General features: G+C 41.4%; 1 protein-coding gene across 1 annotated transcript in view; it reads right to left on the reverse strand.

Moving 5' to 3' along the window:
* ap1s1 (adaptor related protein complex 1 subunit sigma 1) overlaps positions 1-16,898 on the reverse strand; it is a 37,953-nt gene that overhangs the window by 8,732 nt on the left and 12,323 nt on the right. Inside the window, exon 2 of the mRNA XM_084344679.1 lies at positions 15,699-15,877. Coding sequence (XP_084200805.1) covers positions 15,699-15,877 — 179 coding nt within the window. The remainder of the gene's footprint in view (positions 1-15,698; positions 15,878-16,898) is intronic.

The following is a 16,898-nucleotide window of genomic DNA, read 5'->3' on the forward strand; positions in this document are numbered from 1 at the left end:
CAAAGAATACAGTAGCATAATCATCCGCAATTTATTTATCCTCATTTACCTTTTTATTTTATTTTCTTTAATCAATGTTCAGTTCAGTATACTACCTCTAAAATGTTTGAGACACGTCTGAAACAAGCAATTTGTCATACATATTCATCATTTTATTTATCCAGTGTTAACATAAAGCCATTTGGTTGGCCGGTTCTGTTGAATGTTTGTCACCTATTCATTCTGACAATAAATAATTGTGTTTTATAAACCATAATTAACCTTCTGGTTTGTTTTGATGCGACATCGATCAATATAAAAAAACATATTGTGATAACAGTTTTGGCCATATCGCCCAGCCCTAATAAAAAGTATCATCCTGCGTTTTGAACCCGCCTGTGGAGGCACATCTGAATAATGCGTCCATTAAATAGCAGGAAACAGACTGCGCCTTTGACTTTAGACCATTTTGTGCTTAAACTAAAAAAAAATATAAAGCTGTGGCTAAAATGGAATGGACTACAGTAGAATCTGGGACTTTTATGTCATCAACCAAGTTTGACTTCAGGTGTTAGAATAAAGGCTCATTTATGGTTGCATGCAGAATCTACACAGAGCCGATGCTATAAATTGCACAAGTGGCCTACACAGTACTGAGCATTTATTCATGTGAGCTAGTATGTCCGCGTTGCTGGGGGTTGTGAGTGGAATGCCAGCTGACTTTCTCCTTTAAACACACTGACTCACAGCTGTGTCACTGGACTAGAGAGAGCAGACAGACAGACAGACAGTCTGCAGGGAGGTCCACCATACAGTGGTGCTTGTTAACCCTTTAGAATTTTCTATATTTCTACATAAATATAACCTAAAATGTCATCAGATTTTCACACAAGTCCTAAAAGTAGATAAAGAGAACCCAATTAAACAAATGAGAAAAAAATATTATACTTGGCCGTTTATGTATTTAGGAAAATGATCCAATATTACATATCTGTGAGTGGCAAAAGTATGTGAACCTCTAGGATTGGCAGTTACTTTGAAGGTGAAATTAGAATCAATGGGATGATAATCAGACAATCATGGGCGCCCTGTTCTATTTGATCTATTCAAAACCATCTCTAAAGAGTTTGGACTTCACCAATCCACAGTCAGACAGATTGTGTACAAATGGAGGAAATTCAAGACCATTGCTACCCTCCCCAAGAGTGGTCGACCAACAAAGATCACTCCAAGAGCAAGACGTATAATCGTCGGCGAGGTCACAAAGGACTCCAGGGTAACTTCTAAGCAACTAAAGGTCTCTCTCACATTGGCTATATTAATGTTCATGAGTCCACTGTCAGGAGAACACTGAACAACAATGGTGTGCATGGCAGGGTTGCAAGGAGAAAGCCACTGCTCTCCAAAAAAGTAACTAAAAATGTCAAATGTCTTTGGCTCTTATCATGGTCACAAACTTTGCTGTACATCTCCGGTAAGGCGATATCCAAAATGCTATATCCTATCACACCCCCAAATACTAGGGGTGTCACATTTCTCTTTCTTTTGATTTAAAGGTCTTGATAAAACTCAGTTTATGATATAAACACAGACAGCTATGCCTGAAAACTGTCATTAGCATTTCAAGTTTTACTTTATCCTGGTGGCTTTTTGCAGGTAAGGGTTAGACAAGTTCAGTGATGTTGATAGGTACACATCTTGCATCTCTAACGCATTAAAAAGGATGCAGTGAACTCACCGTCCATACGTCCCAGGGATGCACAATATTTTGTCCCTGATAACACTACATTGTGAACAACAAATCTGCATTGAAATACTTATGAAGGGGAAACATCCACTGGAAAGGGAAACATCTAGTGGTCACTGTTTCCAACCATCGGCACTCTTTGTCAGGTCCAATCCTTGACACATAGATTTAAACAAACAATCAAAGCACAACATTGGTGTTATTGGTGAATAAACTAACTGGGCCACTGTCAAGAATACTCAGCTCTAATCGATTCTGTAGTCTCTGGAGACAATGATGATGGAAGTTGCTGTACCTTTCAGGAGAGGCACAGTGTTGAAACCATAGAAATAAACCGCTATTTAGTTTACTTGAATTTTGTAGATAAGTGTATCATGATGGTGTGATAGGGCTGTAATCAGGATTTCATCAGTCGAATTGAATTTTGTTGTTCAGTAAAAGGATTCAACTATTGGTCTTGTTTTCAGTTTAGTGCAACACTACATTTTCATCAGTCTACATCAATATGTTTTACCTGCAGCCTCAGACTTTCATTTAGAGCCTTTTTTCCTCATATGTAATGTGAAAACATCAGATTTCCACACAGTCAGAGAAAGCAAAAAATGTGCATCCTGCTCATAGTTCAGTTATAAATCCCAGTACAACGCGGAGCATCTGTCCTGTCAGGCTCTTCACAGCGCTGTCAGAGCAGGGCTGGCGTTACACATTTTGGTGCCCTTGGCCAGAATAGGATATATTTATGGTTCCCTTCATATATATAAATCCTCATTGAGATGTTATCCCTGTGCATTTTTGAAGCTTCCATGTTTTATCATGTTGACAAAATCAGTGTCAAACTGACAGGCTCATCAACTTAATGTTTTATCTTCAGAATAGAGATTTCCTTTGTTTTGTTTTTTTGTTTAATTTTCGGATACATTTTCAACATGCATGAATATAACCATGATTATAACCATATAACATCAAACACCAAAAATACATTTCCTGAGCTGGGCAAAAAAACCTCCCATCAGGGATTAAAAAATAAACAAGAAAGGATATATATATTTTATTTTTTTACAAAGTCATTAAAATCTGTCCCGTCCCTAATAAATAATTTTCCCAGAGATATCAATAACAGATCTCTGAAAAAGAAAATAAACTCAAAATCTCCGACACTAGCAGAGATACGTATGATACCAGTCAGTTGATTTTCTTTGTGGATGCAGGTAAGGATAAGCAATCGTCTTTGTAGTGTTTTCCTTTTTCCTCTGGTTGGGTAAAGTAAGCAAGGGTGGAGGGGAAAAACAACAGTCACTTCCTGTATACCAGTGGTTTAATTAAAACATTACTAGATTTGATCCCCATGGTGCATACACACCACCGACGTGCTGGGCTCATGTCTGGTGTAGCCAGTTTCATTGGTTATAGTGCAAGCCTAGTGTTGCAGTGGCCACTCCATGAACGGTCCACACATACGTTACCTGTTCAATGGAGCCGAAGAGTAAATGTTGCAGCTCTACTCTCAACTCTTATCTTATAACCTTAAGAGAACTGATGTTTATACTTACTAGAACAGTGGAAGCCAGAGTTCAAATTTGCCATATTAAATTTAAAAAAATCCAAAAACAAGGGTTTAAAAGGAGGTTTCTGATGAACTGTGGAGCCTCTTTACTTTACAAGTGCAGTATTCCCTCAGTCCATCTCCTCCGCAGGAAATCCCTCTGTATAATTGTATCAGTGGTTAAATGTTCCTTGGCTATTTTCACCTCAATTTGGTGCTTTTGGTAGCCATCCACAATTCTGGTAGTCCTCTGGTTGCTACTCCTCTTGACAGAATCACTGAAGTTCAACTAAATTTGTTGGCTTCCTGGCACAGACTTGTTTCTTCAGCACAGTCCACATGTTCTCGATGGGGGAAGGCATTACAAAACTTAAAGCAACACTAGGTAGTTTTTCGATCTTAAAATAATTTTTCTAAACTCAGTTAAGTGGTAGAAAAACGGTTAATAGGATGAATGGTGACACCTCTGCAGCCTGAGGGGGGTCTCGCCGGCAGAAACCGCACTGTGTAACTTCTCAGAGCGGGTAGGTAACTATCTGACGTAAAGGCGTCTAGTGCGACCTGCTTTACAACACGTTTATTCATCGGTGGATTTAGCCCCAGCTACTTGGATTTCTCGTAAACCAACGCCATGGCCGAGCCAGCTTAAAAAGCCAAGAAGGTATTGTCTGAGGAGGGGAAGAAAAGAAAAAGAGAAAGTGATATCCGGGAGGCGGACACCCTCTCTACCTTTAAGAGTAGACTTAAGACCTTCCTTTTTGATATAGCTTATAGTTAGGGCTGGCCCAGGCCTGTCTTGGACCAGCTTAGTTATGCTGCTATAGGCCCAGTCCGGGGGACAATGACACACTGAGCTTCTCTCTCCTCCTCTCTCCATCTGTATACATTATGCCTGTATACATGCCCCATCTCTGCATGTCACTGACTTCACTTCTTCCCCAGAGTCCTTGTGCTTTCTAGTCCTACAGGCTCTCATGGATCCTGGCCGCACCCGGGTCGTGGATCGTGGATGCGCCTACTGCCATGGCCCTGCCTGACACCCACCACTACTGTTGCTAATATTAGTCATATCTCTGTAACATACGTTTCACTACTATTATTGTAATGCATTACTACATACTATCCTTACTGTTAACCACTACTACTGTTATTACTAGTAGTCACATTTCCATGTGCATTTCATTATTATTGCTGTAATACATCTTTATGTACTTTCATTCCTGTCAACCATCTATTATAATTGTATACATTGTGATCTCGTTGATCTGCTCTGTACATGCGACATCTATTGCACGTCTGTCCGTCCTGGGAGAGGGATCCTTCTCTGTGGCTCTTCCTGAGGTTTCTTCCGCATTTTTTTTCCCCTGTTAAAAGGGTATTTTTTGGGGCAAGTTTTTCCTCACTCGAATCGAGGGTCGAAGGACAGAGGGTGTCGTCTCTGTACAGATTGTAAAGCCCTCTGAGGCAAACTGTGATTTGTGAATTTGGGCTATACAAATAAAATTTGATTTGACTTGATTTGATTTGATATAACATGAGCCCAGACACGGAAAAATATTAGACCAGCTTAGCTTACACTCAGTGGCGTGAGCTGAGAGAAGAAATGGGTTTCAAGACTGATGGCGACCTAGCCTTGATGCTACTGGATTTGTAAGTCACATATTACATATATACGTATTTATTATCTCACCGACTTTTACTTTGAGTTGATTCGTTGTTACCTGGTGTTCATTGGGGCTCTATTTGTCCACAATTTATAACCGTAGTTAAGCCGGGAGATAATCTAATGCTGTCCGTTTCGATAGCTTGTACGTTTTCATGTAGTGACTGTAAACAATGACTAACTCATTAAAACACTATGAATGTCTTGTCTTGAAAAGTTGCAGATTCCTTAGTTCAGCCAGATAATCAATGTAATTGTTGAACAGTGTGGTCGGGAGGTAACGTTAGGCTATTGTAGTGACTAGTCCTTTCCTTTGTTCACTACTGGATGCTGATTGTTTTGTTTTGACATGTACTCGAGCAATAAACCAACAAAAACTTCCTTTGCATTTGAAATAATAATCGTCATTTAATTTCTTAATGAAGCCACATACTTATCAATTATTCACATAAAAAATAGACAGAAAAATTGCTCAAGCACACTCAAAAACTGTTTGCTTCTCCATTCGTCAACAACACCTGGGCAACACCACTGAGTAACCTAAAGTAACCTGCCTGACCCCCGCCAACATCCGGTTCAGGTCAGCAACACAAAGGAAATACTGCCGCCTAGCGGTTTGGCGTTATAGGTGTTTATAAATAAAACATGGCTCCTACAGCTATTGTTGTTATCGGTAACGTTAGCATGCTACTTAGCTACTGTTGTCGTACCGAGTTGGTTGTAGTCATTACACCAAACACGTCAGCTTGCACGTTTTCATGTAGTGACTGTAAACACTGAGTAACTTACTAAAACACTATGAATGTCTTGTCTTGAAAAGTTGCAGATTCCTTAGTTCATGCAGATAATCAACGTAATTGTTAAACAGTGTGATTGGTAGGTAACGTTAGCATGCTACTTAATGCCGAGTACCGAGTTGGTTGTAGTTATTACACCAAACACAACGTCAACTTGCGATTGTACTTAGTAACTCCCGAAAACATAGTTATATTTTCAGACGTTACTAAACACATTCACGCCCAAGCGTCGTGTTTTGGAAGTAACTTAGTCGGTGCAATCACTATAACCAACTCGGTATGAGAATAACTCAAGCATGCTAATGTGCTGTGCAGCCTTTATGCTAACAAACTACCAACTGCTATCTCTGAATCTAGCTTGTTGTTGGCACTCGATTGAGGTTTCATGTTTTTGACGTTTCCAAACGAGGCTTTGTGATTCGCCGGCTCCGTCAACAAATTCACGTGTATTCATTTTCCCCAGGGATGCTCATACAGTGACAGTATTTACGACGCTAGTAACAGATAATTGCGCTTCTCACCCAGCCGGGGGTAGTAATGAGTCCAAACTACCTAGTGTTGCTTTAAATTCTAGCCTGATTTAGCCATTCCTATACCACTTTTGATGTGTGTTTGGGATCATTGTTCTGTTGGAACACCGAGCTGCACCCAAGACCCAATCTTTTGGCTGATGAATTTTGGTTTTCCTAAGAATTTCGAGATAATCCTCCTTCTTCATTATTCCATTTACTTTCTTCAGGTCATCAGATCCACTTCCAGGAAAACAGCCCCACAGCATAATACTACCACCACCATACTTGACAGTAGGTATGGTGTTCTTGGGGTTACAGGTAGGGCTGTAATCTCCTAGTCGACTGGTCGGTTTATCGGTCGATACGTGCTGGGTCGACCAAAATTCTGATTGGTCGATTTTTGGCGTGTTAATTACATGCTGCTATGGCAGTGCGTAAACACGCAGCGGGTCCTCTCCATCCCAATGCTGTGTGTCCTGCAAATGGCATATTTGATTTCATCAGGAGGAAAGTACCAAGTGCTAATGGGGGTGTTTTCAGAGCACCCCTGTTTCACAGGTAACTGTGTCTTCAGAACACCCCCCTTGTTTTCACTATTTTGGATTAGCCCAACCCACTACAGACAAACAGATTGAAGAACGTACTAGAGGGCCCAGTTTCGGTGGTTTGTTAAACATTTATTTATTTTCAAGTGTTTCATTTACAGTCATTCCTATTCTACCATGTCAAAGACATCAGCAGTGTGGCAGCGTATTATAAAAATAGAAAATGGAAAAAAAGTCGAATGCAAAGTTTGCAAACAGCAGTTTGTATATCACAGCTCGACTACAAACATGGCATATCACCTAAAAACGGTAAGCTGACTTGTCTGCGTTAGGTTGCTCGGTCCGTTTTAAGTATATGAACATATCAGAATTGGCATATTTCAATGTTTTAGTCTAATAATCGTTGCGGGCAGGTGCACCCGCCCGCAACGGCAGCATCCCCTAGTTCGTGTCTCAGCCACGAAGCTGAGCTCCTGTGTTCAGTCTGTGTCGAGGACACGCACAGAGCGAAATGATAGTGTCTGTCAATTATTATAGCATGACAAAAACAGTTGTCTAAATATTCCTCAACAGTTCTTGTGCTGATATCACTAGTTGACATAGTATATTTTCGGAAAACATGAGCTATGATATTGCGCAGATGCACCTAATGCAAAATGCTGTCTACCAAGAGCCCCCCCCCCCCCCCATGGGCGATTTTGGAAAGAACCCCTAAAACCTGAGGTTTTCTGGAAAACAGCACCCAGGTGTCAACGTCTACTAAAAAGCTGATATCTCAGCCTCTGTAGGAGATAGAAACAAAATTCAAAATGTATTTGAGAGCTTACACCTGTGGCTTTAACAAGACCAATGTTTTATTTGTGCAAATCTTTATCAAAATATTTAAAACATTGCACAAACTATTACAAAGTTGAAAATACAATAAAACCAATAAAATAAATAACAAATCTCTCTAGTTATTATTTCTTATCAATAAACTTTTTATTTACAAAGCACTTTCCAAGTCAAACAGATGCAAAGTGTGAAACAACAAATAAAAAAATAGAAAAAAGTTACATTTACACCTAGGATGTAGAATAAGTATACTGTCATCATCAAAATTTCCTATAATTATCATAGATCATAGTAATAAAACATATATTGCACTTTACATTTTACCAGTTTCAAAGTGCAGTCAGAAAAAACATTATTATTTCAATTATTATGATTATGATTATGATTATTTTTATTACCTCCAGATTGCCACGAATCTGTCCCGGGACATGTGTTTAGAGAGGCTGGTCTTGAACAGTTCCTTATTTCTCCTCCAGTAGTCTCGTCTAACAGACAGCACCATTAGCCCCATCGCTACGCAAAGTCCGATGAAACTTTTCATCTCAGTGAGAGTCACCGGATCCCACTTTGCCGACTTGGCCCTGGGTGGGGTTTCATTTCTCATCTGCTCAGAGTATGTGTTGGTCTGTGTCACAAGACGTGACCAGAGCTCCTCTGTAAAAATCTTTTCAAATACCTGCAATGGAGTTGCGTTTGCAGGTATGTTTATCTTCACGCCTGGTGTCGGGGTAAACAGTGGTGCAGTGACACGGTGATAGTTGTCCGTCTTCCACTCAGACGCGAAGCCTTCAAAATCTTCTTCTTCATCTTCGTCATCTTCTAAGAACATCGCCCTCATCCATACATCTTTCTCAATTGGCCCAGGAATTTCAAAATCTGGGTCGGCAATGCCATCATCGCCGCTGCCACCGGCAATATCACTGCCCTCGCTGACATCTTTTTCTCCTCCGGTAAAGCTCTCTGTCTCCGCCATTGTTTACAATCTGCCTGAAGCACATGTAAGAATCACCCTCCTTATTATGAGATGAAATCCTTAGATGAAATGTACTGAGAACTACAAAATGACGTATCCGCTTTCCCGGCCTCAAAGGTAGAAATGCGCAACAGCGCCCCCGGCTTCAAAGGTAGAAATGCACACATGCTCTCCCGGTCTAAATGGGTTAATGTAACATACCTCAGAACTGTTTTACCTAAATTCCACCAGCATGTTCAGTTCCCCTCAAGATGAAGAAATATCCTCGACCATGTGTATACAAATATACCTGCCAGCTACAAAGCCCTCACATGTCCTCACTTTGGCCAGTCAGATCATATTTCTCTGCTCCTTTCTGGACAAATGACTCTTTTGAGTGCATAGACTGGCAAATGTTCAGAGATGTCGCTACTCAGGATAACAACATCAGTCTTGAAGAATATACAAACTTCAGTCATATCATATATCAGCAACTGTGTTAATGATGTGGTGAACACAAATACAGTAAAATCGTTCCCCAACCAGAAGGCCTGGATGAATGGAGAGGTGAGGGCTCTTTTCAGAGCCAAAAAAGCTGCCTTTCAGTCAGGTGACAAGGAAGCATACATCACTGCCAGAGCAAGACTCAAAGCTGGCATCAAGGAGGCAAAGAGGAGACATCAGCAGAGACTGAAGAGCCACATCAACACCAACAGCACTAAAGATATGTGGCAGGCAATTCAAAATGTCACAGACGACAAAAGTAGGAGCTCCCTCATCCTGTGTGAGGCCACGCTGCCCGATTAGCTGAACACATTTTATGCTTGCTATGATCTCCTCAAAGACTCAGATGTCAGAATCAGAATACTTTATTAATCCCCGGGGGGGAATAATTTTTGTTCCAGATGCTCCATGCAAAGTAGAGATAGAAATATAGCATGAATGGAAACATGAGATAAAGATAAAGATATAAATACAAAGTAAAGTAGACAACAAAATAAAATAATAAAGTGTACAATGACCACTCCAAGTATGTACATATATACAGTGCAATAAAATTATGGTATATAGGAAATATACGTAGATAAACATATATAAACACATATATAAATATATAAATATATATAGCCATTTGAGTCCGATCATCAGAGGGAGGAGTTGTAAAGTTTAATGGCCACAGGTAGGAATGACTTCCTGTGGCGCTCAGTGATGCATTTGGGAGCAATTAGTCTCTCGCTGAAGGTGCTCCTCTGTTTGACCAGAGCGTTGTGGAGAGGGTGAGAGCCATACTGCAGTATCGCCCGCAACTTCGACAGCATCCTCCTGTCTGACACTGTTGTCAAAGTGTCCAGCTCCATCCCCACAATGTCACTAGCCTTCCTGATCAGCTTGTTAAGTCTGTTGGCATCAGCTACTCTCAGCCTGCTGCCCCAGCACACAACAGCAAACAGAATAGCACTGGCATCCACAGACTCATAGAACATCCTCAGCATAGTCCGGCAGATGTTAAAGGAGCGGAGCCTCCTCAGACAATAAAGGCGGCTCTGTCCCTTCTTGTAAAGGACTTCAGTATTCTTAGTCCAGTCCAGTTTACTGTCGATGAACACCCACAGATATTTGTAGTGTTCAACGATGTCCACATTATGCCCCAGGATGGAAGCTGGGGTCACTGGTGTCCTGGTTCTCCTCAGATCCACCACCAGCTCTTTGGTCTTTGTTGTGTTGAGCTGCAGGTGGTTCAGCTCACACCATGTGACAAAGTTGTCCACCACAGTCATGTGAAGTCTACTCTGCCTCCAGAAGACCGGCCACTGTCAGTAACCACAGTGGATGTGAGAAAAATCCTCAGTTCATATAATTAAGGCTCCTGGTCCTGATAATGTACCTGGCAGTTTACTAAATACACGTGCCGATCAGCTAGTTGATGTTATTACTCAGATTTTAAACATCTCACTCTCATAAGAGACTGTTCCCTCCTTCCTCAAGACAGCCATCATCGTTCCTGTACCTAAAAAGTCTGCTGTGTCTAGTCTTAATGACTACCGCCCTGTGACTCTCACCCCATCCTGATGAAGTGCTTCAAGAAACTGGTTCTCCAGCACATCAAAGCCAACATCCCTATCAGCCGGGACCCTCACCAGTATGCTATCAGAACCAACAGATCCACAGAGGATGCCATATCTACTGCTGTTCACTCAGTCTTCACACACCTGGAAAATAAGAATGGCTACATCAGGATGCTGTTTGTTGACTTCAACACCCGACACTCTGGGCTTGAGTACAACAACTAGAACTGGATGTTGGACTTCCTCAAAGCTGTTTGTTGGGTCTGTACCCCAGATAGTTTTCGATTGGCAGTCACACCTCCTCTACAACAGCGGAGCCCCCCAGGACTATGTGCTCAGCCCCCTCCTGTTCACACTGTACACCCATGATTGCAATCCAAGACATCAGGAGAAGTCTACTGTGAAGTGTGCAGACAACATGACCATCATCGGCTGTATTATAAAGAATGATGACAGTTCATATCAGGAGGAAAGCAACAATTTTGCCGAGTGGTGCACAGAGAACAAGCTACTGCTCAATGTCAGCAAAATCAAGGAGCTGATTGCTTCCTTTTTTCTAAAATCACCAAAGACACAAATCCCTCTACATCAGTTGAGCTGAGGTGGAGTAGGTGAATTATAGCTTCCTTGGAATTACCATCACTGAGAACATTGTAAAGCACAGAAAAGGCTCCTCTTCATATATACAATGTCTGTCCCCGGCAGCGAGAGCCAGGCAGCTCCCGTTGTTTACTGGTGGTGATTTAATTTGGAAAAGTCACTGTAACCCGGTCTGCCCTCCCTGCTGAGTCTTCGGTTAACCTCCGCCTGGAAAACATCATCCCTCTCTGTGAGTGAGAGCAAGACAGGGTGGTGATGGCTATACTGATGGTGATTATGTGATGTATAAAACTTAACTTTGTCGCTTTCCACAATGCATGGTGGGTCTTGATCTCAATCGCAGCACATTATGACAGCATCCATATCATTATGAATAGTTTGTTGAGACATTTTTAGATGGAACCGTGTGGAAACACGCTAAAACAAAACAAACCCATATCTCAACATTCCTTCTGGTTCTGAAACGCCGGACTGCTGTATGAAATAACACGCTTGAGCAGCTTTATGCCGGCGCTGCTTGGTTCAGTGTGAACAAACACATTTTTGCACTATTGAGTAATCTCCATCTAAAAAGGGCTACTGCAGTTTTTTTTTTCTTTTTGTAAACAAAGCAACACAAGATAAACATGTCAGGCTAGTCTCGTCTTCAATTCTTGATGCATGACAGCACAACTCATTTCTGTTCTTTGTGCCTCTACAACAAAGAAGGACTTGCAGTTAGTGATGTAATTTCAGGGGTCAACCCTGGGTGTTCAGTGTTTTCGACAAAGGTTCAGTGCTAACCGGGGTACATTGCCATGGCAACCTATGTTGCACACCTAACCTGCTCCACAGCTGGTTATGTTTCAGATAACAGATCAACACATATAAAAGCCATCTTCTGAACAATCAATTCTCTGGAAAATGGCATAATCAATTATAGAAAGTCCAGTGGAGCTCAGTACGCAGATAGTGAGGTGTACCCGTGTTTACTAGGGCCCCTTCCTGTCTTCAACATGTTGCCATGGTTACCATGGCTACCATTTTTTCCCCCACCTTTCCTGTTTTGATTTTAGGTTGTGTAGAGTGTCAGCTGACAGGAGGATGAATACCTGGACTAGGATACCCATGCTGGATATAGACTCAAAACATACAAAAACACAAAATGACTTCAAATTGCTTGCACTATGCAAGTGTCAATTCAAGTGTTTTGAAACTAAAAAGCTGCAGTGTTAATATCAAAGTCCAGTGGCATTTTTGCACTGGCAATTGATAAGTAAGTGTGTGCCTGTGGCCAATCCATGAGTATTGCTCTTGCTCTACCACTCACATCATACACACACAGACCAAAGCGCTGCCTAATTCTTAAAAGGAGTCACGCTACTCTTGTAATATACAATTTTAAGTTTTAAGTTTCTCTCCAGTGTCCCTGTTCATGTTCTCAAATATCTGCTATATTTTTCTTTTTCCATCACGTTCACTTTCGACTGATTTCAGATGTTGTGTTAAGTTTTCGCCTTTTAAAACCCAACATATCCTGATTGTACTACTTCACAATAAAAGCTTTTAAATGACTACATAACAGAGGGCTTTTATTGTTAAGAATTTACAGGAAATAAAACACGTTTGCCTCCAAATTGCTGGAGCTTTGTTAGCTGCTATTCTTTGAAAGTAGTGCTTGGAGAAGGCCTTTTTTTACAGCTGCTCTGTTGGCCACTACATTAGACAAGCACGTCATTAGGAAAAGACACAACTTCAAGCGGGTAGCCCTGTTGTAATGGAAATGCAAATCCCTGCCAGCAGAGCAGACGTGCCAAGTCAAGCTGAATACAGACCTGCCGGCAGATACCATGACATTCTGACTTTTTTGCAGTTGCTCTATACCCTAACAAACACATGTATACAGTACAGACCAAAAGTTTGGACACACCTTCTCATTCAATGAGTTTCCTTTCTTTTCATGACTATTGACATTGTAGATTCACACTGAAGGCATCAAAACTATGAATTAACACATGTGGAAATATGTACTTAACAAAAAAGTGTAAAACAACTGAAAATACGCCTTATATTCTAGTTTCTTCAAAGTAGCCACCTTTTGCTCTGATTACTGCTTTGCACACACTCTGCATTCTCTTGATGAGCTTCAAGAGGTAGTCACCTGAATTGGTTTTCACTTCACAGGTGTGCCCTGTCAGGTTTAGTAAGTGGGATTTCTTGCCTTATAAATGGGGTTGGGACCATCAGTTGTGTTGTGCAGAAGTCAGGTGGATACACAGCTGATAGTCCTACTGAATAGACTGTTAGAATTTGTATTATGGCAAGAAAAAAGCAGCTAAGTAAAGAAAAACGAGTGGCCATCATTACTTTAAGAAATGAAGGTCAGTCAGTCCAAAAAATTGGGAAAACTTTGAAAGTGTCCCCAAGTGCAGTCGCAAAAACCATCAAGCGCTACAAAGAAACTGGCTCACATGAGGACCACCCCAGGAAAGGAAGACCAAGAGTCACCTCTGCTGCGGAGGATAAGTTCATCCGAGTCACCAGCCTCAGAAATCGCAGGTTAACAGCAGCTCAGATTAGAGACGAGGTCAATGCCACACAGAGTTCTAGCAGCAGACTAGGGCTGCCACGATTAGTCGACTAGTCACGATTACGTCGACAACTAATCTGGGTCAGCCGTGGTTGTCACCTGAAGTTATACCAGACAGGCTCTCTGGTATCATGGCTACCCGGCGGCAACGGAGCTCAAAAGTGTGGGAGCATTTTAAGAAAACAAAAGAAAAAAGTGTGCGATGCAATATCTGCAAGACAGAACTCGCCTTTCACGGCAGCACAAGTGTGATGCACGAGCTCCTGAAAAGGAAGCACGTTGTTGCTGACAACGATGATGAAGAGGGACCGTCGTCTCGTTAAGCTAACTGGCTAGTTAGCTGCTAACATTAGCGTAAACAGAGAGCTAACTTACTACTTACTCATGTTGATAGCTGTAAACGTTAACATTAGCGATGACGATTTGATTCATTAGCCTTAAGAACAAGAGCCTTGTGCAGTTTGGGATTATATAGAGTCAGAGTGTAGTAAAGTTGAATACAGTTCGTTGTGAGCACTGAGCACAAAATGCACTGTTGTTATATTCAGGGATGCAAACAGCGCGCCGAAAAGCGCAACTCGCTTTTTTCGTGGCCAATTAGGAGACTTGTGTGAATCGTTCAGATCCGAAGACTTTTTGTTTGGGGGGGGGGGCGTCTCAGCTCGGGTCAGTAAAATTAACAGGCTGACAGTGACAATCACGTGAAACTGAGGGGAACTCATTCATGGTTGCCTCTGATTATACTGATAATAGCCTACCTATTAGTTTCCAATGTAGACGCGCAACATGCGCGCTCACAACCCAAAGCGGCGTGTAGCCGCGTGCATTCGGTGCGACAGCGACAACGTTTTTTCCCCCCGTGCATGTCCGTGGAGCTGTGCGCCGCGGACGTGCACGGTTCCCTACGTTGCTGTGTCAGGCAGGTGTTTCCCACGGAGCTCTGCCCCGCTTCAAAGGTGAAGGAAGCCCTAAGTGGAAAGACGTTGCCTCCGCAATGTAGAATGTGTTTTATAGAAGAGAAACACACATTTCTGGACCGCTGACTTGTATCATCAAAACAGACAAATGTAAACACAGAGAGCTGAAAATCACTGGACATGTCTGTTGGGATTATACAAATCAACAGTGTAAAGTAGAGCTGTCAAGATGTATGCAGTAGTTAATTATTGCATATCCTACTGTACCTGTTTCTGATGTACAGGTGCATAAGAATGTCATGGGAGAGTTTATTAAGGCCTATGTCACTAGTAGTTAGCATATACCTTAAACACTTCAAGCTGAAAGCTAATGATTGTTATATAAGAGCAGCTGCATGCTGGTGCGATAAACTGTATGTTATACATTCAATTTACGTATGATCCGATTAGTCGAGTAATCGAAAAAATAGTCGGTGATTAGTCGACTATCAAAATAATCGTTTGTGGCAGCCCTACAGCAGACACATCTCTAGAACAACTGTTAAGAGGAGACTGTGTGAATCTGATGTGTGTGTCCTAATTAAATACAAAATAACTAGTTCAAGAAGCTGGATTACTACGTCAGGAATTCTATATATTTGGTTTTTGGTGCATAATGGTGAATAAAATCATTCTTACATTATGAAAAAATGTGTTTAGAACACTCAAAGTGAGGGATTGAGCAGTCACAGCTCATTAACATTAATTTGGCAAAATATGAGAATGGAACGCTTGGCTGTTGTTTGGTTAATGTGGTCTAAGCTGGTGTCTAATATTTACAATCCTGCAATGATAAGAAAAAGAAAAAGAAAATGGTGTAAACAGAGAAGTACATTAAATAATGTGCCTCATTAATGACAGACACAAGGACACTTCCAGCTGCCCAGCAGAAATGACTGTAGCACTATGGCAGTTTAATGATTTTGTGTTTTTACCTTTTATAGACAATCTTGAGGTCCCTCCATTCAAGGAAGCTGCACATCTTTGGTTTGCGGGCGAGCACTATCTGCATCAGCTCCCTGACCATCTTCTTTTTGTCGCGCTCAGCTGTGGCTGTGTACCACTTCTGAAGCCGCAGCTTCCCCTGCCGGCTGAACAGCAGCATGAAATGCATCTACACACAGACAGGGACAGAAACAATTCAAATCATGGAAAAGAATAGAGACAGGAAAGCTTTACTGACAGGGGATTTAACAAATATTCCTTGTTGATGAATGTGCCAATAATTAAGAATACATGAGGGAGAATTATTGGGCAAATAAAATAATGACTACAACTGATCTCTTTCATCATTCATCGCATGGCAGTTGTGAATATTAATAACGGTGCTTCACATACAGCTTCCGTCCATGTATATTAATAGCCGCTCAAGTATATTTGGCAACCCACTTAAGCATTTTATAGGCTACTTAATTTTTTTATTACCAGTCTCCGAGAATGACGCCATCTGCAATCAATTAACGAGGTGACAACCAGCCCTCACTCTTCCCCTGCCATCTACTGTCAATCACACATGCTCTGCAGAAAAAGAGACGCTCTCTGGTGTAACATCCCTCCTGTAAATGCACTGGTTGTGATGCAATCTCTTCTATTTAATGTAGGCCTACTTATGCCATTGTTTTGTACAAACTCATAAGTGCACCTGGTTTCTGCAATATAATTTGGTGCACATCAGTTTTGATCTGCTTTATAATTAACACCAAGCTTCCTCCACACATGGTTCAACTGCTGTTTGGACAACGGAATAGCAGGTGAAAAAATCCTAAGTGAGTGACACAACTGTGTTTTTTGGTGGACTTGATAAAATGCACTGTTGACGAAGAAAACAGATAACATACTCTTCACCACTCTTCAGCAGAGTGGTGAAGAGAAAACAGAAAGCAATTTTTTTTCATCAATTTACACTCAATACACCATAATGAACAGAATTTTAGAATTTTTTGCAAATGCATTAAAAAGGAAAAACTGAAATATCACTTTGACATAGGTATTCAGACCCTTCACTCAGTACTTAATTAAAGCACCTTTGGAAGCTATTACAGCATTGAGTCTTCTTGGGTATGACCATGGACGTCGGAACTATATTTTGAGAGGGGGGGTGGGATTTTTGTTGGGAGGGGCGGGGGAAGCACGCA

Source organism: Pagrus pagrus (genome assembly GCF_965226575.1).
Source record: "Pagrus pagrus genome assembly, chromosome: 22".
Lineage (NCBI taxonomy): Eukaryota > Metazoa > Chordata > Actinopteri > Spariformes > Sparidae > Pagrus > Pagrus pagrus.